Genomic DNA, 27,420 nt, shown 5'->3' with positions numbered 1-27,420 from the left:
TAAGCCTACTCGATTTCTGCCTGTCTACTCTGAGCTGGTTGAAGAACCCAAATAGGTGTAAAGACCTACCAAAGGCAAAACCAAAATAAAACAGACTAATTAATTGCTGTGCTGAGGACTAGAACCTGGGCCTCTGGGCTTCCAAAAGGAAAAACTTCTACATGTGCAACTTTTAGAGAGGCCACTGAAGGCATTTTCTTCCAGTTAAGACACCGGCTCACCACTCTTTACATTTTATTCTTTTCATTTGAAGAGTGTATGATTCTTCCTATTTTTAAATTCAGTTTCATTCATCCAACATTTACTGAGGATCTAAGATGTACTATTAGGGTTTCATAGAAGGAAGATGAATGTGCAAACCTTTCTGCTTTCATTCTCTTTTTTTCATTAACCATTTAATATAGAACTCATACCAAATAAAATCTCAGGAATGGCCTTGCTCTTTGAAAATAATATTTTTGCTGTTCTTTAATCACACTGAGTTCCTAATTTCATAAGACAACAAAATGCAGCCTTAATAAACACAGCACTCACTTGATTCTCCAGATAAAATGAAAAGTTATCTTCTAAAAAACTCAGTAACTAAAAATAGCTAAAATATCCTTACTCTCTCTTCCCTATTCATGTCTGCATTACACTCCATCTGAAACCTACACAATTTCTTTTATATCATTTTTATATTTCCATCCTCTTTGTGTCATCTTTCTTTCTTCAACAGCGTTTCTTTTTCTTTGATAGGCAAACATAAAACTCAGAGAATTCGTAACAATGTAATATAATGAATACTAATACTTTCAAGCTGAATTTAGAGTAAAAGCACCTATATGATAAGTGATTAGAAAAGCAGCCAAGATTATAATGATCAATAAAAATGAAGGAATAACTCAAAAGTCCAAAACTGTAAATTTCTGATCTATTTTTAGGCTGGTGGATCCTGGTGGGGTAGTTCTTAGAGCTAGACCACCTGGGGTCAAATTTTAGCTGTCACTTAGTAACTCTGTGAATCTGGGGAAATTACTTAATTTTGTCACCCCTCTGTTTTCTCATCTGCTGAATGGGAAAAATGCTCCTGAAAACTCAAAATGTTGCCGTGCAGTGCCAGACACCGTCAGCTCTGATTGTTGTAACTGTTGTAATAGATTGTATGATTTTTTTTTTATCATTCATCTTTCTGCCTGCTATACTTAGACTAATTTGAAGGCTTTATATATTTTTTGACTTCTATCACATGAAAATTCTGGTCCTGGTCTCACCAATCATATCCCTCTACTTGAGAATTTTCAAACCTGGCTCTAGAGAAAGGATTCCTATTTTTTGAAATCCTCGGTCACTGACTGAAATGGGGGTCACAGATTTTTGGGGATGCTCTTTCGAATACAGATGGCCTTGCAACTCCTAGACAATCCCTCCCCACCCTGTTACTTGTCCCAACACCTTACCTCTTCTGTTAATTACATCTCCAGAAAGTGGGACTACTTTTATCAGTGGATATTCATTGATCTCAAAAGAATAAATATATACATATATATGACAGGTGCAAAGACAATGGGCTAGAGAGCCTGCTTTCAGCTTCTTGGGGAACCAAACGATATTTGCTATTTTCCCTTTTTCTATTAAAGCCCTGGCTTGACCTATTTTTTTCCCCCTCTATTCAAAGTTAAGCTTGGAAACAACACATTTTATTTTTGGGTTAAAAAACAAGAATAGAAAAGGGCCTCATTTAGTAATGAAGGGAACATAACCTTTATTCAATGCAAAGGGCACTGGATTCTATATTCATCCCTGCGCCAATAGCCCTCTGAGCTTTAAAAACTAATTATAGGAGGGGAGTGTGATTTTTCAGTCTCTTTGGCTCCTGCCATGCTCCATGGAACTCTAACGTGCTCAATAAAGGCTCTGTCAACTCTACCACCTTGGAATATCAATAAAGGGTGTTCTCTCCTACTCATCTTTGCTTTCAATGTCTAATCAGGATAGAGAATGTGAAAGATTAAGAGGAAAGAATCACAACCCAAACAAAACAGACTAAAAAAATTATTTTTCTATTCTTAAAGTAAATATAATTTGTTTTCTTTTTTGTTTTGTTTTCAATCTTTTTTTTTTTTTACATTTTAAATTCAATTTGCCAACAATAATTTGTTTTCAAATTGTGTCTACATGCAGAAGCATGGATGAATCCCTTGGGCATAATGCTCAGCAAAATAAACCTAATTCTATGATTAATCATATAAGATTTGGGCACATTTAAATCTGATATATGGTGATAAAAGTCAGAATAGTGGTTACCTTGAGGGCAGGTGTCCAAGTGCTGGGGGGATTCTGTATTTTGATCCGGGAGGTGATTCCATGGGCATAATCATACATAACATTTGACAGAGTTATATACCTAAGGTTACACTTGCCCTCATGTATACTATAATTCACCAAACATTTTTAAAAACATATATAAAGTTGTTTTGCCTTCAAATTTAAGATAGAAGGTGATACTACTCAGTGAGCAAAGCAGGAATAAGAAAGGGCCCTCATCCACCTTTACTGTATCAGAAGCATGAGGTGGTACATGGACATGTAGCTCTTTGGATCAACATTCTCTTTTTTGGAATAGGGCTAGAAGCCCATCCTTTTGAGCTACTGGAGATACTAATAAAACTAACTGAAAATCTCTTTGCAAGCATAGAAGACAATTAAGGAGTTAGATAATAAGCCGAGGAAACAGGAAGATTTACATTCATTTAACATAACCTGAGAAGTTGGGAAAAGTAATTTATCCTCTAGAAATTGGTTCTAATAAAACTATTCAGGTTACAGATATGATTTAGTGGACATACTTAAAGAGAAGGTGTGGGAATATGCTTATCCAGATCTCTTAAATTCTGGCAGCAGGAAAACGTGATGGTAATACTAAGAATGAATGGAGTCCATGGCCTGACTTCTGTCCTAAGGTCAGTTTGATTATTTTTACTTGAGGCTACAATTAATCAATGTCTCAATCATTCTTTATCTCCCTTGATAGATAAAAATCCTGAGGCTACTCTCTGCTATTATTGCCATGGCAATGTGATCTAAATTTAGGGGAACTGTAAAGAATAGGGATAGGAAATAAATATATAAGAGTTTATAATTTATTTCAGATGCTAGGGAAAAATATATTCGGCACAAAAAAGGTTCTTGAGAAAAATATCTCTATGATTTTGGTATAAGTAAGGATTTCTAAAATATCTATCTATCTCTAACAAAGAAGTTGCATCCTGATACATAAAGAATGCCTACAATTCAGTAGGGAAAAGACAGACAATGTAATTGAAAATTTGGCAACAGATATGACCAAATATAAGACAGCATATTCAAGTGGCCAGTAAATATGTAAAAGTACATTAACAGGTGCTCAACTTCATTGGTCATGAGAGAAATGCATATTAAGCCACAGTGAGAGACCTCTACAAATCTACCAGGTGGCTAAAATTAAAAAAAAAAAAAAAAGGGGAAATATTAAGTAGAGGTGAGATATTGAGCAACTGGAACTCTCATACACTACTATGGGTGTAAAATCTTACCACGACTTTGGAAAATTGTTTGGCAGGTATGTACCCAAACTGAACATATGCATATCCTATGACTCAGCAATTCTACTCATAGAATATAACCAATAGGAATATATACATATGGCTACCAGAATACATGCAGTACAATATGCACAGTAGCACTATTTGCAATAGTTCCATCCTAGAAGCTACCCAGGTTCCTATCAGCAGAATTAATATATATACATTCATTAATTCTACTGCTGATAGGAATACATACACACACACACACACACACACACACACACACATACACACACACACACAATTAAAAAAAAAGACTTGTGCATTCAAACAATGTAATACACTATATACTATAGAGTAATAAGGACCTATACCCAACAATATGGAAGAAGCTCACCAACATAAGACAAGTGAAACCAGTCATAAAAGAATACATAAGTGCATGATTCAATTTATATAAAATCCAAAAACAGATTCAATTAATCTATGTGTTTAGAAGTCAGATAAGGGTAACTTGGAGATGCAAGTAGTGACTAGCAGGAAGCACGAAAAAGGCTCCTTGTTGCTATGCTTTGTTTCTTGATCTGGGTATAGGTTATACAATAAAAAAAGCAGGGAAATTTACCAAGCTGTGCCTTTGATATGTGCTCATATATAATATAAATTCAATAAAAAATAACTATAGGTAAAGTAAACAGAGAAATGGAAACTCTAAGAAGGAATCACAAGGAAATGCTGGATATCAAACACACCACAATGGAAATGAAGAGTACCTTTGATGGGCTTATCAATACACTGAGCATAACCAAGGAAAGAATCAGTGAGCTGGAAGAAATGTCAATAGAAACTTTCAAGATTGAAATCCAAAGAGAAAAAAGAATGAAAAGACAGGACAGAATGTCTAAGAACTGTGGAACAATTAAGAAAGGTATAATATGTGGACAGAGAAAAAGGAACAGAAAAAATATCTGAAGAAATAATGACTGTGGATTTCCCCAAACCACTGGCAGACATCAAATCACAGACATAGAAAGCTCAGAGAATGCCAAGCATGAAATACATACACACACACACACACACACACACACACACACACACACACACTCACCCCTAAGCATATGATATTCAAGTGGCACAAAATCAAAAACAAAGAATAAAATCTTGAAAGAAGCCCGAGGTCAAAAAAATTACCTTATCTACTGAAGAACCAAGATAAAAGCTGCATTAGACTTCTCTTCAAAAACCATGGAAGCAGGAATAATGAAGTGAAATATTTACAGTGTTAAAAGAAAAAAAAATCACCAACCTAGAATTTTGTACCCTGCAAAATTATTTTTCAAAAATGAAGGAGAAGTAAAGACTTTTTTTGTCAAACAAAAATTGAGGGAATCTGGGAGCTTTCCTCTACTTGCTAGGTGGGGTGCCACTCAAATTATGAATCACGTAATAAAACCAATTAAGAAAATGGGGGAATTTGTCACTAGTGGACCTGGCTTACAGAAAATGTTAAAAGAAGTTCCTTAGGGCAAAAAAAAAAAGTTCCTTAGGGCAAAGGAGTATTATTTAGTTCAGAAACTTTGATCTACACTAGGTAAGGAAGAGTATTAGAGAAGGAATAAATGAAGGAAAATAGAACTTATTTCTCTTATTCTTACTTGGTCCATCAGATAACAATTTGTTCAAAAGAATAATAGCAACAATGTACACAATGATTATAGTCTGTGGATGAATGAAATAAAGAATGACAGCAATGTTATAAGGGATAGAAGGGAGGAATCAGGGATATTTTGTTATAAGGTACTTGCATTATCTGTTTTAGTAGTCAGGTGTTATTTGAAAGTAGACTTGAATTAATTATAAATGTATATAGCAAACTAGAGAAACCACTAAAAAAATGGTAAAAGTGTAATTTATATGCTAAGAGAGAGGAAAAAGTGGAATCACATAAAATAATTAAGATCAGAAAGTAGATGAAGGAAAAAGTGCAGGAAGCTGGATTTCATTGAAATGTAAAACTTCTGTTTGACAGAAGAAGCTGTGAAGAGAATAACAAGATAAGGCACAGACTGGAAGAAAATCTTTGTAAAACACATATCAGATAAAGGACAGTATCCAAAACATACAAAGAACTCTTCAAACTCAACAATAAGGAAATACAACCCAATTTAAAAATGAGCCGTATCTCAACAAAAATATATATACAAATACCAAATAAGCATATGAAAAGATGTTCAAAATCATATGTCATTCGGGAAATACAAGTTAAAACAATGAATCGAAGACTCACATCTGCACAAAAATCTGTACATGAGTGATTATAGCTCCTTTGTTTATAATTGCCAAAACTTGGAAGCAGTCAAAATGTCCTTCAACTGCTAAAGGGACAAAGTATAGTACATCCATACAATGTAATATTACTCAGGGATTAAAAAAATAGGCCACAAAAAGACATGGAGGAATCTTAAATTCATATTGCTAAGCACAAGAGGCCAATCTGAAAAGACTACACTTGATTCCAACTCTATTATATTCTGGAAAAGGCAAAACTATGGAGATGGTAAAAAAAAAAAAAATCAGCAGTTGGCAGGGCTTGTGGAAAGGAAGGCAGGAATAGCATGGGGAATAGGACAGTGCAACTATGATTCTGAATGATACTAATGGTAGATACACCCATTTTATATTTGTCAAGACCCATAAATGTACAACACAAAGAGCAAACCCTAATGTAAATTACAGACTTTAGTTGATAATAATGTATCAGCATTAGCTCATGAATTGTAACACATGTACCATCTTACATTAATGTAAGATGTTAAAAACAGAGGAAATTGAAGGTGGTGGGGAAGGGTGTAGAAGGGAACACTATACCCTTTGCTCAATACTTTTTGTAAACTGAAACTGCTTCCCCCTCAAATGAAGTCTATTAATCTAAAAAGTGAACCCTCAATCTAGTTAAATTACAGGTGTGAAGTTTTGGGTCTTGTGATTTGGAGAAGGTTTTAAATGGCTCTATAACAAATTTTCATAATAAAAGGTTGATAAATGTGTGGCACTATTATTCATGTATGAATACAGTTAACTTAGCAATAAAAACCTGCTAATCTATAGTTGCAATCCACATTCTGAGAAAAAGATGAGCCCGCGGTTCTATGATGAATTAAAAGTAAAATATTAGCCATTACTTCCCTTTATTCCTTTTCTGGTCTTTGCTCTTTTAAAGTGCTTTTATTTTATTTTTACTATTTATTTATTCACTTGGATAGGCAAAAACAATAAGAATAAACCTAATTTTAATGTGACAAAGTAATACTTCAATTCTTTTTTTTTACTTTACACAGCTCTAAAGTGACAGAGGTGGAAATATTTCACTGTGGCAAGCCAGTCATGCGGCCACACCGTCACGGTTAATAAATAATTTAAATTGCACAAAAGTAAATGTGGAGTGATAAAGCTGAGGCCTTACTTTTCTCAAAATAAAAAGGAAATAATTAGAGATAACATAATGTATATGAATAAACAAGAAGTTCATTTATATATGCAGAAGTTCTATGAACTGAAGAGCATGCGAAGAACAATTTTAACATACTCTGTATGGGCAAGAACTTTACATCGTTAACTCTCACATCACCAAGGTATGGCACATAAGGTCAATACAGCTTTGCTGAATAAATAAATGCATCAATGAGTAAATTACAAGCTTCCCCTTAGAGGGAAAAATGACCTACAAATTAAAAGATATTTTAACTTGATTCAACAATTCTCCAAATTTGATTCACATCAATCCCTTCTAAAATTTTGAGTACAAGGCATATTTACACGGGCAATGAGGTATGTTAGGACAGAAACAGACTTTACTAAGTTCAATTCATTGCCACTTGATATTTAGAATTGCCCCCAAACTTCAAGAAAGAATTAGCTAAACTGATGTTTTTGCTCCCAGTGCTTAATACAACATAGAAAATAAATCTTTTACCTTATGAAATCTTCTTCCTCTTCTCTCTTTGGCCTCAGCTGTTTGGGTTGAGCCATGTTAATCCAGTTTGGTAGAGATTTCAAGAGTCTGCTGATATCGTCATCTTTTGCCCAAGATGCACTGATGACAAGTTTCTCCTCTGACTGCACAATGCCCCTGAACACAATCAGTGGAAAAGAGACACTTGAGTACATTGCCTGGTATGCAGTTAGTACTTTTCATCTACCTTTGCTGTAGGAAAAAAAGAAGAAGAAAAAAAAAAAAAGATACCACAGCCATCTCTCTTATTAACATAATCCATTATCTGAGTTGGAGTCATGACATCCATTAACAGGTCACATTACTGGGAAACCATCTCTAAATTTCATTTTTATTGTCTTCACTGTTGAGTAATGGGGAAAGGTAAGGATAATACTGATTTACTGCCCTTATCATAGTTAGTCCCTAAGTATAAATAAAAACATATGGTAAGTTTTGGGGGAGATCTTTCAAGACGGATGCTGAACAAATAAGTGGGGTAACCACATAGAATTAAAGAATGTTATTAAGTCAGGATCCCTGGGTGGCTCAGTGGATGACTGTCTGCCTTTGGCTCAGGGTGTGATCCTGGGGTCCTGGGATCCAGTCCCACATTAGGATCCCCACAGGGAGTCTGTTTCTCCCTCTGCCTAAGTCTCTGCCTCTCTCTCTGGGTCTCTCATGAATAAATAAAATCTTAAAAAAAAAGAATGTTATTAAGTAACAACATAAATGGTATGGGAAAGGTGACCAAGTGTTATAAAAGGTTGTTCTCTGACTTCTTGGTTTAAACTACCAATTAGTTCTACTTGAAGGTACTTTTTGAACTGTGGACACTCCTCTATTCAAAGTAAATCTACCATCATAGAGAAACCTTTTGCCCCTGATGTCAGGCAGAAAAAGTCTTTGATTATTGCTCTCTCCAGAGGGCTTTGACTATTGACCTAGAGTGACAGGCTTCAAGTCCTTTAATAGAGCCCATGGGTTAGTTATTAACACTGCACTTACCAGAAAATCCTTGTAAATTCATCTTAAATGTTCAATTTCAACTTAATTAAAAAAACTTCTTCTGTTCAACATTTGTCACTATAACTAATTTCAATGGTCTAAAAATCATCAGCAACTCGAGATAACAGGAATAACATTTATTTACAAAGGGAGTGCTAATTAGCTGGCTACCCCTCTGAAGTTCGCCCAGACTCCAGGAGATTTCCCCCTCTTGCAGGCAGAAATTTATGTTAGTGTAAGAATCATAAGTGGGGGGACATTATGCACTTCTTAATATATAATATATGTATGGTGTGCATGCATGATCAAGCTTCCTTAACCAACAGACAACTCAATGTTTGCCAACAAAAGAAGCTGGAAAGCCTAAAAACTTTGCCTCAAGGCAATCTCACTCAAGGTAATAAGATTTTATGTTGTAGGGAGCAGTATTACTCTGGTTCTCTGAAAATAAGCTAGAATAACTAAAAGAACCACAGCTGGGGGCGCCTGGGTGGCTCAGTGGTTGAGCATCTGCCTTTGGCTCAGGTCATGATCCCGGGGTCCCAGGATCGAGTCCCGCATCAGGCTCCCCGTGGGGCGCCTCCTTCTCCCTCTGCCTGTGTCTGCCTCTTTCTCTGGGTGTCTTATGAATAAATAAAATCTTAAAGAAAAAAAAAAAAAGAACCACAACTGATTCCTAGAATTCTTCTACTCACTATAAGCAAAAGTTTTCTAACAGTAACTATGGTCAGCAATACAGAAATAGATCACAGGACCTTTCCTTTTACACGTTTGGGGGGCGGGGGTAGGGTTGCTGGGCACTGTCTCTCATTTATGATGCTGCGTGCCAGGTGGGCCCTCAATGTTCTTTGGTGTTCCTTTTACCTGTCTCTGGTCAGCTTCCCCTACCATTCCCTCAGTGCTATTTTTTTAAGCCTTTGCCCTTTATCTCCTCATTGTTTATCCCCTACATTCTTCCTGACACAGAATCTGACACAGAAAGGAGGATTCTTAATGACATACTCTCAAACATTTCACCTCTATCCGCCACAGAAATATTTTCAAATCTGTTTCTTCCTCATTTACTTCCAGTTAATCCCTTTATCTAGGCTCTTGGGGATCCTCCCTACTGTCCCCCAAATCCCCTTTTCCTTTTCCCTATCTAGGATCTCTCTCAATATATTTCCCAACCCCCTATTCCTTTTTTTTTTTTTTTTTTTTAAGAATGAATGAATCAGCCTCTTCCTTCATCTAGCATTTCTCAGTGAAGCTCCTCCCTACCTGTCACAGACACTGTCACTCCAATGAGTGGCCTTCACTCATTGATTGCTCTTCCTTATCTCTCACTCATTGTTTTCAATTTATGAATTCTCTTTCTCCAGGATCTACTCTGGGATTTAACCCATCTAATACTTTTTGAAATGTTTTCAATTATTGTATTTTTCCTTTCCAGATTTTTCTCTTTAGTTTTTTTTAAGAAATCCACTGCCCTCCCTCCTCTAAAATGATCTTCCCTTGTATTAATGGATTCTATTCTTTATTTTTTTTGAGTATTTTATTTTATTTTTTAAGATTTTATTTATTTATTCATGAAAGACACACAGAGAGAGGCAGTGACAGGCAGAGGGAGCAGGCTCCCTACGGAGAGCCCGAGGTGGGACTCAATCCCAGGATCCCGGGATCATGACCTGAGCCAAAGGTAGACTCTTAACCACTAGGCCACCCAGGTGCCCTATTTTTGAGTATTTTAAAAAGCAGCAATTTTAAAGTTCTTACACGTGGCTTTACATCTTTTGGTGGTTCTTTGGATGTCAAATGTCCTGTGAGTTGCATTTTCCTTCTTTTTTTTTTTTTTAATTTTTATTTATTTATGATAGTCACAGAGAGAGAGAGAGAGAGAGAGGCAGAGACATAGGCAGAGGGAGAAGCAGGCTCCATGCACCGGGAGCCCAACGTGGGATTTGATCCCAGGTCTCCAGGATCACGCCCTGGGCCAAAGGCAGGCACTAAACCGCTGCGCCACCCAGGGATCCCTGCATTTTCCTTCTTTTCTCATGTGATCAGCTATTGGCCTGCAAGCTCCACCTCAGTGGGAATCTCACATTTGCTCTGAGTTTTAGAGATGTCACTATTAGGCGATTTGCATTTGCCTCTTCTGGATCCTACAGGTTTCACTAGTTCCAAGTAAGGTTTTAAGACCCCCCCCCGCCCCTTTTTTTTAACTTAAAACATTCTCTCCCAACATGGGAAGGGCAAATTGAGGTCCTTACTTGCACCTGTGTAATTCTGATTTCTTCTAGAGGCCACTTTTCTACTCTCCAAGTTGGGTGGCTCATTCTCAAGTCTAGAGTTTTCCTGGTTCCACCCACAGGAAAAATCCCTTGCATAATTTTTGCACAGATAAAACTCCCTGCCATGCAGGTGTTAAGATGCCAGCCACTACTTGGGTCTGAATTCAGCTATGATCTGAATGTCTGTGTCTGTTGAAAACTCACATGTTGGAATCCTACTACTGATGTTACAGTGTTAAGAAGTGAGGCCTTTAGGAAGAGACTAGGTCATAAGGGCCCTCATGAGTGGGATTAGTGCCCTTATAAAAAAATCCCACAGAGCTCCCTAGCCTCTTTTACCATGTGATAAAGCAATAAGACGTCTCTGACCTAGAAGAGAGCCACACCTGACCCTTCTGGCACACTAGTCTTGAACTTCTACCCTCCCAAACTGTGAGATATAAATTATTGTTTTTCAGAAGCCATCCTATCTGTACCATTTTGTTACAGCAGCCCAAACAAAGACAACTGCTCTATGAAGTCCTGATACTTTTGTGGGCCACTCAACTTCAATATCTGCTTACTGCTATGGCTTTTAGATCCTCTTTTATTTGGGGCATATGGAGAACTGCTTTTCTTCCTTTCGAAATTGGCTACATATTTTTAAAATTTTCTTGAAGTTTTAGATATATATATTTAAGACTTTATTTGAGATAGAGAGCATGAGTGTGTTGGGGGGTGCGTGGGGGGGTGAAGCAGTGGGAGAAGGAGAAGAAGACTTTCGGCCAAGCAGGGAGCTCAACGCCAGGCTGATCCCAGGACTCCAAGATCATGACCTGAGGCAAAGGCAGATGCTTAACCAACTGAGCCACCCAGGTGCCCTTAAAGTAATATATTTTTAACTGGACTTTATGTGTTAGGAGTAGGAAAAGAGGGATCCCTGGGTGGTGCAGCGGTTTGGCGCCTGCCTTTGGCCCAGGGCGCGATCCTGGAGACCGGGGATCGAATCCCACGTCGGGCTCCCGGTGCATGGAGCCTGCTTCTCCCTCTGCCTGTGTCTCTGCCTCTCTCTCTCTCTCTCTCTCTGTATGACTATCATAAAAAAAAAAAAAAAAAAAAAAAAATTAAAAAAAAAAAAGGAGTAGGAAAAGAGTTTCCTAAATCAATCAACTCCACATTTTTTACTGAAGTCAAAATTCAGTCTTAAATAAATCGCAATCAGGGTTTTTAGAAGCACCATTCCTGCAAAACTGCTCCACTGACCCATGGGTATTTGTTATTCTTCACACTCTTTGATTATTCTAAAGCATCTAATACTTTTGATTATTCCCTCTCTGAAATATTAGTTCTTGGGTTCCCACTTCACCATTTGTTTTTGGTTTTACTCCTGTTACCCTAACATCTTTCTTTTTTTTTTTTTTTTCCTAACATCTTTCTTAGACAAACTGATGGCTCATTTCCTCTGTCCATTCTCTAATTATCCACCTTTCCCTCTCCCAGTAAACATCTAGCATTCCCGTTTTGGTCAACAGTCCAACCATCCATCCTGTTACTCAAGTTAAGAACACAGAGTCATCCTATTAACCCACAGTCAACATCCTGTCAATTCCTCCTCCTCCAGTATTTTACAAATCTGTCATTTTCCTATGTAGGTCTACTGCCATTAACCTTTATTTAGACCCTCACTATTTTTTAACTTGGATTTCACAGTAACTGGGCATCTTGCTTGGAACTTCTATACCATCAGTCCAATATACCACCTTAGTTGGAAGTTATTTTCCTAAAACTGTTCAAATACAGTCATGTTGTTCTCCTTAGAAATCTATTGATTCCCAATTCTAAGACCAAGTCCAAACTTAGCAAGGTATGAATGAACATCGACATTTTCAGCTTCATCTCCTGCTATTGCTTTCCTCCTCTATGTTCACTATTCCCTGCCAAATCCCCACCTGTGTTGGCTAAACACCGTATTATAATGAGTAATCTAGAGTTTTTTCAATGGTGGGGGAAAGCACTGTTTCTTTCTTCTCTGTATTATCTGTGCCTGGAAAGTCTTTTCCTCATCCTCGTTTGATTCTATTGGTTAAGCTTTACTTTGATTCCTCCTTTGGGATAGCCGAGCCTTCTCTTCTATGTCTCATTACCCTTATGTCAGAGATTTCCAACCTTGATTATATGTTGGGGTTGTATGTGGAGCTTTTAAAAAAATAGATGCTGAGTCCACACCCAAGACTAAGTAAATCAATGACTGAGGGTGGAACCCAGGCATCAGAATTCTCACAAGTTTCCTATGTGATTCCACTGTGCATTCCAAGGTAAGAACCACCACCTTACATACACCTCTGTGCCCCCTGGTCCTACTGCACTTCTTTACAAGTTGGGATCCCATATTGGACAGTGAGTTCTCTGAGGTACAGTGAATTTTTCTTTGGTTTTTGTGTCCCCAGTGTCTAGTACAATACCTGGTACTTGGAAAATATAGAAGAACTAAATTGGAGCTAAAAATAAGCTCTCTTCAGTTTTAGGAGTCTAGGTAACTTATTAAACTAAAACCATCTTAGTGGTTTAGTGTTTTCTTTTACTTGTTTTCTATACTAAATGATTTAGGTGAGCTATCAAGTTATTTGATATTTTAATCAACTTAGAGATCACTCTGCCAGACTCTCACATACCTCTCTGAATTCAATACAAATCAGAATCATGAATACAAGTGGGTATCCCTCTAAAAAATTCAACATGAAGAGTTCTGATTCACAAAACAAATTATGGAGTGATTATTGACACAACTTCCCTCTTCTACACCACTTGTTTCTTGGTGGCATGTTCTTACAAAGCCTCCTCAAAGTCTCAGGTTCTCTGTGAAGAATTTGTTAACTATGTCAGTCTACAATAATCTCTCCCTTTGGAGAGCAAATGAACAAAAACCCTCCTTTTGTAGTGATCACCTATACTTTGCAATTAGAATTTTGTCCTATACACACTGGGTTTGGTAAACTATCACCCCTGAGTCAAGTCTGCCCTGTCAGCTGAGTTGGTATGTCCTATATAAACTATGAACATGGCTAACATTTTAAAATGCTTTTTTAAAAAAGTCAAAAGAAGAATATTTTGTGAGATGTGATAATTATATACAATTTAAATTTTAGTATCCATATCTAGAAAGAACTCTGGCTGGGTGGTTCAGTTCCTTTTAGACCCATACTACAGGTGAAATTCTGCTCCATAGAGTTACAACCTGACTTAGTTTTCCAGCATCTAAATCTTTGAGCCCATGAATGCTGCTCTAGGGTTCAGGAAAAAGGTTGGATGTATAGATGTGAGATGGTATGGTACATTTGGGGAATCTAAAATTTTTCATTTTAGCACTAGGTGCGATGAAACAAAATAGCTTAGGGAAATACCACTTTAAAAGGCCCCACATTGTTCACTTACATATATTTTTTAACAACTGGCTTAATTCAATAATCAATATTTGGTTACTGGCTTCACAAATATTCACAGATCCTATTTTATTAAAAACAGTGAACTAAGATACTACCCATAACCTGCCCTCAACAAATTATTAATTCACACTGGAATGAAGATCAATCCTAAATGCCATTCCAAGTATGCTTATTTCAAATACTGGCATTGATTAGCAATGTACAATCACCCTAAAGGGAATCTTTCATTCAAATGGCAAAGTTTCCGTCCTAACCAATTGCATTTATTAGTTTATCATTTTGTGATAAGCTAGATTGTGTGGCCTATAAAATTCTAGGACATATCCAAATAGCCTCAAAAAAAGAAGAGCTAAATTTCCAACAATTATTCCACAAGCGGAGTAGGGTTAATCACCACTACCAGAACCATAATCTACTAATTAATTCACAGCTCAATGGGCCACAGACAGAGCCATCTGTGTAACTATTTGTACCTGTTCCCAAGAGGAAGAGAAAAATAGGTATACCTCTTGGAACAGGTGATAAGGATGCCATGAGAAGGGCCTACCCTCTAGACACAGCTGAGTGAATTTCATTCAGAAAACATCTGCTGGTGTTGACTGGCTCTGATGTGCATTGCTTCCTCTCTGGAGCAGTTGAGGATTGCAAGTGTGCCTCATCCCTGGACACAGCTGGGGTATGGAGTTTTTCATTAGGTAAATAACCAGGGGCAGGTGGGACTAATTGGATTCAACTGTTTGGTGACAGCCAGGGCATGATGTTTACCTTCCCAGGCTGAATCTTCCAGATACTTAAAAAACTAGGAGCCAAGCTAGACAGATGAATTCTGGACAAGGATGGTTCAAATTAAGCTGCTGTAGTGGATATTGTACTATGAATGATTTGGACTTGCAGCAGGCCAAACTGTAGGGCAGTGTCCACTGACACGGGGATAATGACAATGGGAGAGTCGCAGAAGTAAGAGGTAATGCTACACCACTCACCGTAACAAATCAAACACAAAAACAAAACCCAAAAATCCTTTAAGATAAGATAGAGCAGTATAAGCAGGAAAAGAACAGAGAAATACTAGGCTATTTTTGTATCACACTCAATGCTGGTCAGAGGGCCTCATGATGGTACTCATGATTCTTCTACTGAAGAATGACAACTTTAGAAACATCTGATTACTCTGGGGATGGCTCAAGGGAAACAATTTAAGAGGACCAGTGGGAAATGATTTGAAATTTGAGAGTTTATAGAAAGTAACTCTTGGACATAATTTAATAACCTTTAAATAGACAAGTTCTCCTTTGAAGGGTTGTAACTGATACTTAAAACAAAAAAAACCCAAGAAGAATTATATTGTAACAGAGGATCAGGAATTAATATGAAATTTGTCTTAGCTGTCAATGTTTAGATTTTTATCATAAGCAAATTTAAGACCTTTATGGAAAGACATCAGACCAGGTTAACTGCCTGTTTCAACCCTAACTGCATGTCTTCTTACAACATTTAGAATAAAACTCAAATTCTCTGGCCTTGAGATCCTTTGGTCAGTGGTCCTTAATTCTGGTGCACATTCAAACATTGGGAAGCATTTTAAAAATTTATCAATTACACATTCTAAAGTGGGGCTCAGCATGGCTAACTTTAAGCTCTCATATGATTCTAATCTGTAGCCAGGAATAAGCCAAATGATCTGACTACTGCACCTGTCCAGCCTTGCTCAATATTCACTTCTCCCTTCTTCTTTTTCCCTCTCTTCCAGTTACACTACATAAAGCACTTAAGCTTTGAGCCTTTTGCCATCTTCATACTTCTCCCTCCTTTGCCTGGAATGCTCTTCCCCGTATCACCATGTGGTTCCTTTTCAACCTTCAGAATTCAGCTCAAACAACAGATCCTCTCTGAGTTCTTTCCTCTCTGCTTGCATCTTTCTTTCTTTTTTAAAAAATCACATTATCCTTATTTCTGAGAAATTTATTATTTGTTACTTGATTATATTCTGTGTCCTTCAGTAGACTGTAAAATCCATGAAGGCAGGACCCTGCCTAGTTTATTCGCTTCTATGCTCTTAGATCTAGAATAACGCTGGCTTCAGAAGTACTTCATAAATAACTGTGGAATAAATAAAGTAACGGGTCAATGAGCGATAGTAGTGAAGCACAAAGCACCAGGGAAATAACAGATGTTATACAGAAATGTTTCTTTTGCCATCTTATTAGTGAATGACATTATCAATAAATTAAAAATAAACAATAAGCACCAGCAGCAGTAACCATCACCTGACAGCATTTACTATGGACTAGGCTTTGTTCTCAACACTGTACACGTATTAACTCTTGCAATCCTGCTAATAATCCTGTGTGCTAGGCATGGTGATTCTTCCCATCTTATAGATGAGATACTAAGGCCTGCTTAGGATCAAGTGGCCTGAGGAGGACAGAGCCGGAAGTGAGCCTATACCGACTGCTCTGGAGTCTGTGCTCCTATTAGAATGTCTCTGAACCATTTGCAACATTTCTCAGGTTCCCTGTTTCCTCTTTAATTCCACTGCCTCTTCTCTGGGCTTTAGAGCTAGACACACCTGGCTTAGAGCGTACCTACAACCCGCCCCGTGCCCTGTGCCCTTATCCGGGTTCTGGATCTTTCTGAACCTCCATTTTCTTATTGGTGAGGTCACAGGAAGTCTTGTCTTCAGGAAGGTCATGGCTGACAGGACGAATTAATGACTGACAGTCCTTTGCACAGTGGCTGAGTGCTTTCTAGTCCAGGCTGTTAGTACTTTGTCACAAGCTACCGCAAGAGACTCTTATCTGATCGTGGTTGGCTAAGTTGCATGGGAGAAATGAAGACTGGCTGCTTGCTATGGAATCTGAGGGACACCTGGCTGCATGGGCAGCATCTCCAAAGGCAGAGGGAAGTTACTCATTTGATCAGTAAACATGTGGCAAAGGCCTCTGTACACACATTGTGCTAAAAGTTGGATATAACTATGTGTGAGGGGATCCCTGGGTGGCGCAGCGGTTTGGCGCCTGCCTTTGGCCCAGGGCGCGATTCTGGAGACCCGGGATCGAGTCCCACGTCGGGCTCCCGGTGCATGGAGCCTGCTTCTCCCTCTGCCTGTGTCTCTGCCTCTCTCTCTCTCACTGTGTGCCTATCATAAATAAATAAAAATTAAAAAAAAAACAAAACAAAAACTATGTGTGAGAAGACCTATGAATTTCCTCCTAGATTTTCAAAGTTTAGATCAGCAACACCCACAAGAATCACTTTTGGGACATTTTAAACTACTCTTGCCCAGGCCCAAACGCTCAGGGGGCCAATATGGGAAATCCAGTATGGATGCTTTGAAGTCTCCCCAAATAAGTCCAATGTGAATCCACGGTTGAAAAACAATGTCTTTAAGAGAGAAAGCCATGTAAACCACTAATTGATCAGATAGTTCGTGCATATGAAAAAAAATTTAAATTGTGATATGATGGGATGACAGAATAGAGTTATGCAAAATAAATTACGGGAGCAAATAAAAGCTCTCATTCACTAAGTGCTCTCATGAACCAGACAATGTACATATTTTATAAGTGTTCTTTTGTATCTTGTCAGTATTTAATAAAAATGAATGTATCAGTGCCATGTAAGCCAAGGGGTAATGGATAGAACATAGTTCAAGAGGCAACCAGAAGCCAAGCTGGCATGGAGCTTACAGAGTTTCTGTGGCCTTTTTCTGATGCTTTTTTTTTTTTTTTTAAGATTTTATTTACTTATTTATTTATTTATTTATTTGAGAGAGATCATGCACACATGAGTGGGGGGAGGGGCAGAGGGTGAGAGAACCTTAAGCAGACTCTGCACCGAGCACAGAGTCCAAAGGGGTGGGAGAAAGGGAGGGGGCTTGATCTCAGGACCCCAAGATCACGACCTGAGCTGAAACCAAGAGTTGGATGCTCAACCAAATGCACCATCAAGGTGTCCCTTCTTGGCTCTTCTGAGATTCAAAATTAGTTTAGGGGCACCCGGGTGGCGCAGCTGGTTGACTGTCTGACTCGATTTGACTCAGGTTGTGATCTCAGGGTCCTGGGATCCAGCCCTGTGTCAGGCTCCATACTGAATGGGGAGTCTGCTTAAGATTCTCTCTCTCCTGGGGATTCCCGGAGGTTTAGCACCTGCCTTTTCGGCCCAGGGCATGATCCTGGAGACCCGGGATTGAGTCCCACATCAGGCTCCCTGCATGGAACCTGCTTCTCTGCTTGTGTCTCTGCCTCTCTCTCTCTCTGTGTCTCTCATGAATAAATAAATAAAATCTTTAAAAAAAAAAAAACAAAAAAGATTCTCTCCCTCCTCCCTCTGCCTTTCCCCCCACTTGCTCTTTCTCAAATAAATAAATCTAAAAAAAAAAGGTAGTTTAGGTTTTAGGTTTTCCAACTTTCCTCTTTAATTCCATTGCCTCTTTGGGCTTTAGAGCCAGACAGACTTAGCTTCTGGCTCATGCACTCCCACTCCCAACCCCCGTGACTTTAGCTGGGTTATGAACTTGGCAAGGCAAGCTTGACCAGGCTCTCATTCCTGCAGGACCCTAGCCCCTGGCTACACAGGAAACCTTAGAGTTTCACGACCCATCACAGGCCCTGGTCCCTTGTTTCTGCTATTTAACACAATGGGGCCAGGATCATGGAGAAGGTAGGTCATCCTTCCTACCAAAACCTATGATGGTATTACTTCACTTAATATAGGAAATTTTCAGAACTCCTTTTTCTGCCCATTCCTACCAATTTTGATTTCTCAGCCTCTCCCCGACACATCACATCCACCCATGCCCCCCCCCCCCCCATTGCTTGCTCATCCTGTTCAGTCCATTAGGAATTTCCTTATTCATTCAGCAAACATACTGAGGGCCAATGAGTTGCCCAGCCTGGGGCCAGACCTGGTTTCTGCCACCAGGGATTGCAAGTGTATCCCCACATCATTCTTTCTTCCTGCTCTGGCTGGCATGAGTTCTCAGTCCTCTGTAAACCCTGAGGGTGGTTATATTTTCTCTAATAAAAACATGCCTGTGTTTTCTATCAGCTGCAAAGACTAGAAGATGTTTTATTTGTATTTTCCACCAGGCCCACCCAATGCAGAAAGGCCAATAATAATAATAATAATAAACTGATGCTGAATTGGAACAGGCAGAAACTTTAAAAAAAACTGATTTCCAATCTTTTAATAACTATTTGGGGGCACCTAAGCTGCTGGTTAGTACCCCAGGACAAAGAGGGGGAGCAGGAGGCGAGAAGCACTCAGAGTGGAAGTAGCAGACTAATGGACCGAGTGTCTGATTGCTAATGCAGCGCCAGGGAGAATCCACAGCTGAGTTTTCCTCTGAGCCCCAAGGGGTGTGACTAATTAAGGAAAAGACTTCTAGTCCTCATTACCCTTTTAGGAAACTTCTCTTTATCCAAAGCATGTAACATGACATCATTGGACAGCACGGTCTTTCTCTCCAGCGTGAGGTGCTCACAGAAAGGGGAGATGTTGCTGACCTTCCCTCAGATCTCTCCACTCCCAGGGGATGCTCAGGGTTTCATGGTAAACTTAGAAAACAAGCCAGCTCTCAGCAGAGGGCATTGTGGGCTTGTGGATTCGATCACTGCTGTAAGAGATATCTGCTGAGAAATAATCTGATCGCGATGTTTCCCTGCTCCCTTCCTCCTTCCCCAGTGTTATATCATTTTGGATCATTTGAATTGTATATGGCTTTCTATTTAAGTCAGTCATTTGCTGGCAGCAGAACTAGAACATTTCCTGTTTTTCCTCTCACTGTAATCAGGATTTGGCTGTCCAAATTAGGACTGCCCTAATTACTCCTCAGCAGGTGCCAATCCGGGGGAGGGCACTAAATGGGAAGAGAGGAAGTGAGGACGCTTTGCCATCTTCAGAGTCATACAATAAGAAAACACTTTCTCTCTGGCTGGAAAAACCGGATTAAGTAATAGGCAACAGGCACCATGGGGTTATATATGGATGGGTGTGTGTGTGTGTGTGTGTGTGTATGTGTGTGTGTGCGCACACATGCGCGGGAAGGAGAGTATGTGTTGTTTTATAGCAGCCATATAAACGATTTTCTATTTTTTCCCCTTCAAAACTTCACAGAATTACTTTCCCCATCCGTGAGATAATTCATCCCTGGCCTATAATTCAGCAACTGTGGTGGATCACTACAGATATTACTTTGTGTCTCAAATGAAATGATCTGATAATGGGCACCAGTCAGTGGACACCATTCCAGACAATTTGGCCAGGAGGGATACCACAGTGGTACAGACTCCTGGGGGAAGAACTCAGGATACTCTTGATGCCAAACCAAAAGCAACAGCCATGTTCCAAGGGAAAGTAATATAGTGGGAATACAGTTGTACTTTCTGGACCAAATGGCAAAACACGAAAGACAAAGAAATAATTCAGTCCCTAGAAGGACAGCCCACAGCAAACAAAACTATCCAGGTTCCTGCCCAAAGCCTGTTACTCCACTTGTGGTGTTACACCCCACTCCAACTCACTGGCCAAAACCAGAATTTTAGCCATTTGCCCCTCTCCTTCCTACGTCAAGCATCTTCCCTTTCTCTTAAATGATGCTCTTCAAATACAAACATGCCATCTCTTCTTTTTAAAATGAACTGTCAAATGACAAAACACCCTTCGTGTGACCTCAACTCTCCAGCTAGCACCACCTCATCTCTCTGTTCCCCTTGGCAGCTAAACTCACTGTAGGGGTTTCACCTATACTTACAGGTCCCCCCACTCTCAGGTTCCTTCTTAAGCCCAGGCCCATCAGGGTTTTGCTCTTACTGGGCTGCAGAAGCCACTGTCGTCACTCCGTCACTGCTTGGTCCGTGTGCAGACCCAACACTGATCGCTCCTCCACCCCCTACTTGGTTTCAGGGACCCCACGCTCTACATTTGCCTCCTCCTTCACTGACTGCTGTTTCTCAGTGGCCTTTGCTGGTTTCTTCTCTTGCAAACTTCTTCAAGTCCCCAGTCCTCTTCTCTGCCATGTTTACCCTTACCCCTGGGGTTGAGGGGGTGTCATCTTGTCCATGGTTTTAAATACCATCTATATATAGTGTTTCTATGTCTATGGCCAGACCCCTCTCCGTTGGGTGCCTGTTCCCTCTCTCCATGGGGATGCCTCAGAGACACCCCAAATTTAAATCCTTCATCTCAATTGTTGGCAGCTCCATTTCTTCATCATTCAAATAAAAAAAAAAATCCTAGGCGTCATCATGGACACCTTTCTTTCTCTCCCACTCTCTAACTAATCAGGTAGGGAATTCTGCAGGCTGGCCCTTCCAAATATATCCAGAATTCACCAGTCCTCGCCATCTCTGCTGCTTACCACCCAGTATGAGCAGTGTTCATCTCCCACCCGGATTGCCACAACAGCCCTCACCTGTACTCCCTGCTTCCACCCTCATTCCCTTCCAGCTCACTCTCAATGCTGGTGTCTTACAATGCGAGTCACATCATGCTGCCCCTACGCACAATTCCTGCAGTGCCTCCCCATTTCCCTCAGAGTAGAGGTCAGCGTCCTTACAGTGGCGTACAAGGCCCCGCATGGTCTGGCCCTCAGTTCATTTTTGGGCATCTTCCCAACACCCTCTTTACTCACTTTACCCCAACCACACTGGCCCCCCTGCTGAGGCTCCTGAAAAGTGTGATGCCGAGTCCTGACTTAGGGCCTTTGCCTTTTGCCAGGGCACTCTTTCCAGATATTTTAGCTCCCAAAATTTCTTTGAGCCTCTTCTCAAACCTCAACTTGAGCGGGCCCTCTGGAGCACCCTATTTAAAATGGCAGGCTCCTTCTCCTATACTCCAGTTTCTATTTGTCCTATTCCATTCCCCCTCTGCACTCCCCCACCCAGGACTATCTTAAAATTCTTGGTATTTATGCATTCTATTTATTGTCTGTCTCCTCTCTTCCACCTCCAACAGAACATAAACCCCCATAAGAGCAGTATCTTAGGGATCCCTGGGTGGCACAGCGGTTTAGCGCCTGCCTTTGGCCCAGGGCGCGATCCTGGAGACCCGGGATCGAATCCCACGTCGGGCTCCCGGTGCATGGAGCCTGCTTCTCCCTCTGCCTATGTCTCTGCCTCTCTCTCTCTCTCTCTCTCTCTCTCTGTGACTATCATAAATAAATAAAAATTTTAAAAAAAAGAGCAGTATCTTATCTTTTGGTTCACTGCCGTATCTATAAACTCTTATGTAAATACTCAATAAATATTTGTTGAATGGATGAAATTCTAGAAAACAATATATTGTTTTAAGGATGGAATAACCAACTGTGTCAACAGTTACTGCAATTGAATAATATTCTGACAGGTTTAATACATTTAGGAAAGGACCTTGGGGCACAGAAAGAATTCAAAGCAGAGAATCACAGAACCATTCATGATAATCTTAGAGGTATCCTGGCAAACAGTGAAAAATGAGAGCAAGGATGTTCATGGAAGAAATGAAAGTCAATGCCAAAAATGGGTGAGTTTGGAGCTCTAGGCAAAATTCTAGGACATGGTTTGTGAACAATTAGGAAGTGTTCCTCACTGAGAGCCAGAAAGACCTCACGACGCACAAGTCACATGCCTTTGTTCCTATCCTAACTTGGGAGGAGCTCAGTGACTTGATGGAAGAAATGGTAAATTTGCCTCGAGATCAAGAGTCTGGGTTTCAAAGGGTAATTGGTAAGTTGTCCGAGATAAGAGTTCTTACCAAAGGTTCAGCAGAGTCAGGAGCAGGGGGTCCTGAAAGTGGAAGGATACCTAGTATCGTGGAAATGAGAGGACATGTACCTGTACATGCTCATTCTGGGGTGGCCTGAGGGAGGGGGAGTTGGCATTATAAAGATTAGGACTAGCAGAACACCAGCAAGAAATCTAACATGTCTCCTATGGGGGCAGATGATAAAATACAGGAGGTGCTATCATCAACAGTGGTGAGGGTGATCTTTGTCATCAGAATCGCAGATAATCATTTTGGGGAGAAGCTTACTATTGTGCTAAAAACAATTCTGAAAGACTAATATTTTCAAAATAACCCTATGACAGAAGATCTATTATTATCCCTTTTTGCAGATGAGAAAATTAAGGCACGAGAAGGTTGAGTAACTGTTCAAGGTCATAAAACCAATAGGTGGCAAAGTTGGCATGCAAATGTAGGCTTCAGAGGTACTGCTCTTGGGGTACCTTCTGGATTCTCATTTAGAAAACCCCCACGAACTCCTCAAATACTCAGTAATATACACATGAGAGTCTCAAAGGAGGTCTTGAGAGGTATGGCCCCCCAAATTCTCAACATAGCCCTGTCCTGTTGAACATTTCTTTTCAAATGACATACATAAAGAAATGAAAAGATTGCTTATAAAATCAAGAATGACAAGGACTTTGGGGAAGAGCTAAGATTTTTCTGATGACAGAATGAGAATTCAAAAATATTTCAAAAGACTGAAATGATCAGCTAAAAATAACATTAATGGGTAAATGTGAGATCTGGAATTCAAGTTAAAAAAAATTCTCTACAAATAAGCATAGGAAAAGATAAGGCTAATTTCAACTGGTACTTCTTCGTATATCTCCTTACATCCCTACAGCCAACCAGTGGCCACGTCCTACATATTTGTCTCCTAGTGTCTCTGGGTCTGTCCCTTCCCCACTACCTCCCTGGCCTCTCCTTCAATTCAGGAAATTGCTGCCTCTCCCCCACTGCCCCTTTTGTCTTTCCAGTCCATCTCACACAAAGCTCAGGTGTGGGCCTGGTACTCCCCATTCATGCACCCTCAGTGGGTTCCCACTACCTAATCTGACAAGGCCAAGTATCTCGAGCCTGGCATTCAAAATCCTCCATTTTGGCTCAGCCTTCCTTTCCCAAACCCAAACATCCATCATTTATTTTCTTTTCATACCCCTCCCACCTCGACGCTGCTCTGGTTCCTTCCTTCAGCTCCCGTAGCCTGAATCCTGCCTCAGTCTTCACAAGGCCTACTTCCTACCCTTCCTCGAGTCGCTCCTGTGCTTAAGTTGTTTCTCCCCCGCACAGCGTGTCTACCTGTCTTATCATATTTTCTTTCACAAGTTAACACTGTGGACATAGATGTCTTTGTCTCTGATTTCCCTTTCTATCCTCTACCAAGAAGGCAAACTCATTGACAGTATCCTCTGTGACTCACTGACTTCTTTATCCACACACACTCACAGTTGTCTTGGATCTGGGAAATGCTCAATAAATCCCCGACAAACGCACTCATGGAATATAACAAGCAGCACCGTGTCTAGCACTGGGTCCTACACAAGGAAGGTAATAGTTTTGCTGAACTACAAGGCCACTATGCTGGTGTTTCTACTGCGTCCCTGCAATTTCCTTCCTTCTATCCGCCTCCCTACATCCCATCTGTTGTTATAACACCCGGCACACATCTCACCTGTGAATTCTGACTCCAGGCTCCCCTTCTGGTTTTCTCTCATCTTTCATTCCTTCTGCTCTTTTGTCCCATATCGCACAGTACATGTACTGATGATGGACTGTGCTTTCCTACCTCTCCTTAATTACATACATTGCATAAAATTTAGTATTTTATCATATATTCTTTTCTTCCCTAATTGTATCAGGTCTTGTCAACCAGACCATAATTTGTTCCTATTATTAGCTTCTTACCAGGAGTGCTACGATCTTTTCCACAGCTCAGTGAGATTTCTGAGCCCAGAGAAAAGAAATTAGAGGGAAAACTAAAGGTTTTCAAGCTCATAACAATGGTTTTTCATTTCTGCTGATGCTGGAAACACGTGTAGCTGTCCTGTCACGACAATAGGAAGGTTATGGATTAATAAGCATCAGGATAAATACATTTTAAGAACTAAAAAGAAATCCTACTCTAGATTATTAAGGGATACAAAGAGTTTGAAAGTGCCTTACTTTAAAGATCTTTTAGGATTACAAGGTGGACTAACCATGATCTGGCATTTCCTCGAAGTAAGACGAATCTCACAATTTTAGATTTTCATGAAAATCAAGGCTGACACCTTGTCTATGCCACACAATAGCAGTCCTGAGAGGCTCTGTCCCTCTGTCCCTCACATTCCCTCCATAGGTTCACACCTATTACACACGTATTCAGGAGACTAGGTGGCAGGTGCTCTCATCAGGCCCCTTGACTAAAGCAAAACTGGTCCTTTTCTAAAATGGTGGAAAAGGTAGGCTCTGAAAGCGGGATCGCCAAGCAGGGCAGCTGTCAGGTGCCCAACCCAAGCTGTACCTGCAGGCGGTGGTGCAGGTGTCCTTGTACTCCTGGAGCTTCACACACACCATGTTGAGGAACTGATCCGAGTATGCACTCAGGTCATGCATCAAGTTCATGAGGTCTTGCACTGTCTTCTCCACAATGATCGTGCTCTGCAAGAGGACACAGAAATTCATGCGTTGTGTTTTTGTTTGTTTGTTTTAATTCAAGTCATGTGTAGGACAAGGAAGGACAACTGAAAGGACGCAATCATTTAAGATGTGAACTTTCCTGGGAGGATGCAACACTTTCAAACACTGATTAAAAACAGCCAAGTAAGTATCTTACATAATGCTGGTCTTCCAAAGACCTGAGAAAGTACTCTCTGCGGAAGGACATGGGACAGGGATTTGCAGATTGGCTCCACAGAATTATCAGCATCCACAACATCAGGCTACGGCTTTTAAGGAAGATAATGTACATTCAGTTGGAGACTGCTTTATCGTCTCTGGGGCTCTACCTTGAGGTTAGGGACCTACAAAAGGCAGCACAAAGAAAAGGTACCCTGTGATCTGTTTTAAAAGTTTCAAAACTATCAACCTATTCTGAACAACAGCTAACATTTGTATTGAGCCTTACAGCTTGTGGAATGTTTTCACATACACAGCAGATGCTATCTTATTTGAGACTCACATTAATCATGGTAATCATGAATGCTTACTGGGTTCTTGCAAGTGCCAAGTCCAGGGCTAGGCACTCTACATACTTCAGCTCATCTAATCCTCTCAGTGTGCCTACCAGGTGATTCCCCAGTCACCCCCAATTTAAAGATGAAGAAATGGGTTGAGGAGAGCAAGGGAGCCGAGTAAGGGCTGCAGGCTTCACTCTTTTAACTACAGCAATCTGCCTCGGAGCTAGCCTAGAGTTCCTCTACCTATAGGCCCCATCATTTTCTCCTTAGATCAGAGCAGTTCCTGTTGTTGCTGCCGCTGCAGAAGCTCTGTCCACAGAGACTCAGACATATTTTAAAAACGGAATTAGAGAAACATCCTGGGGAAACAATAATAAGCCCATCTTGCAGCTAGAGACTGACAGTACTGTGCAGCAGATCAGGGTTCTATCTGTGGAGAGGCATACTCAATCAACTCTAAATCTTGGATTAAGAAAAGACTGAGTTGTTTAAACCATGAGTTCCTGTCTCTTTTAAAAGGAGCAGAATTACACTGGAGTAAATATTAATCACACGCCCAGCATCTTGGGAATCCTTTGATCAATAACTGCTTTGTCGAAGATATACTTATTTACATAGAATTACATAAGCTGTGTAGGCTTGTCCATAAAATTAAAAATTAAAAATTAAAAATATATTTTTTTCTACTCTGACAGTGACCTGGGGTGAAAAAAAAATCAAAGGCCTTTTATTCTGCTTAAATGCAGACTATGGGGGTACAGGATCTTGGTTAATTGTTTTTCTTCTAAAAAGAAAAACAGGGACACCTGGGTGGCTCAGGTCGTGATCCTGGGGTTCTGGGATCGAGTCCTGAATCAGGTTCCCTGCGAGGAGCCTGCTTCTCCCTCTGCCTGTGTCCCTGTGTCTCTTATGAATAAATAAATATAATCTTAAAAAAAGAAAAAGGATAAAAGTGTACAGCTTTTCTCAACACAATGGAGGATCAGGTGAGTCAGGAGTTCATGCATGGGTGCTTATTCAAGATGATCTGGCTGTGGAGGTTTTTATCTTCCTTCCTGTTCTCCCACCACCTGCCCTGTCCCGAAGTAAAATAATCAGACGGTGAAAAGGAAGGAACAGTTATACTCTCTATAAGGTAAACCTCACAGGAAACCAAATTACAGTCTCTATGGAATCCCAAGTTCAACCTCCTTTTCTGTATCGATTTTAAGAATAAAGCACTGCAGCTTCCCCTAATCCATAATCCCACTCCTCTGTATT

At 40.1% G+C, this 27,420-nt stretch overlaps 1 protein-coding gene across 1 annotated transcript in view; it reads right to left on the bottom strand.

The window, feature by feature from the left end:
* EXOC4 (exocyst complex component 4) overlaps positions 1–27,420 on the bottom strand; it is a 755,174-nt gene that overhangs the window by 131,406 nt on the left and 596,348 nt on the right. Inside the window, exons 12-13 of the mRNA XM_041727473.1 lie at positions 25,506–25,642; positions 7,519–7,674 (exon numbers count right to left, since the gene is read on the bottom strand). Coding sequence (XP_041583407.1) covers positions 7,519–7,674; positions 25,506–25,642 — 293 coding nt within the window. The remainder of the gene's footprint in view (positions 1–7,518; positions 7,675–25,505; positions 25,643–27,420) is intronic.

This window comes from Vulpes lagopus, chromosome 13 (assembly GCF_018345385.1).
Source record: "Vulpes lagopus strain Blue_001 chromosome 13, ASM1834538v1, whole genome shotgun sequence".
Taxonomy (NCBI): Eukaryota; Metazoa; Chordata; class Mammalia; order Carnivora; family Canidae; genus Vulpes; species Vulpes lagopus.
The sequence above is the reverse complement of the archived record's forward strand: the minus strand, read 5'-3'. Positions and strand labels throughout refer to the sequence as shown.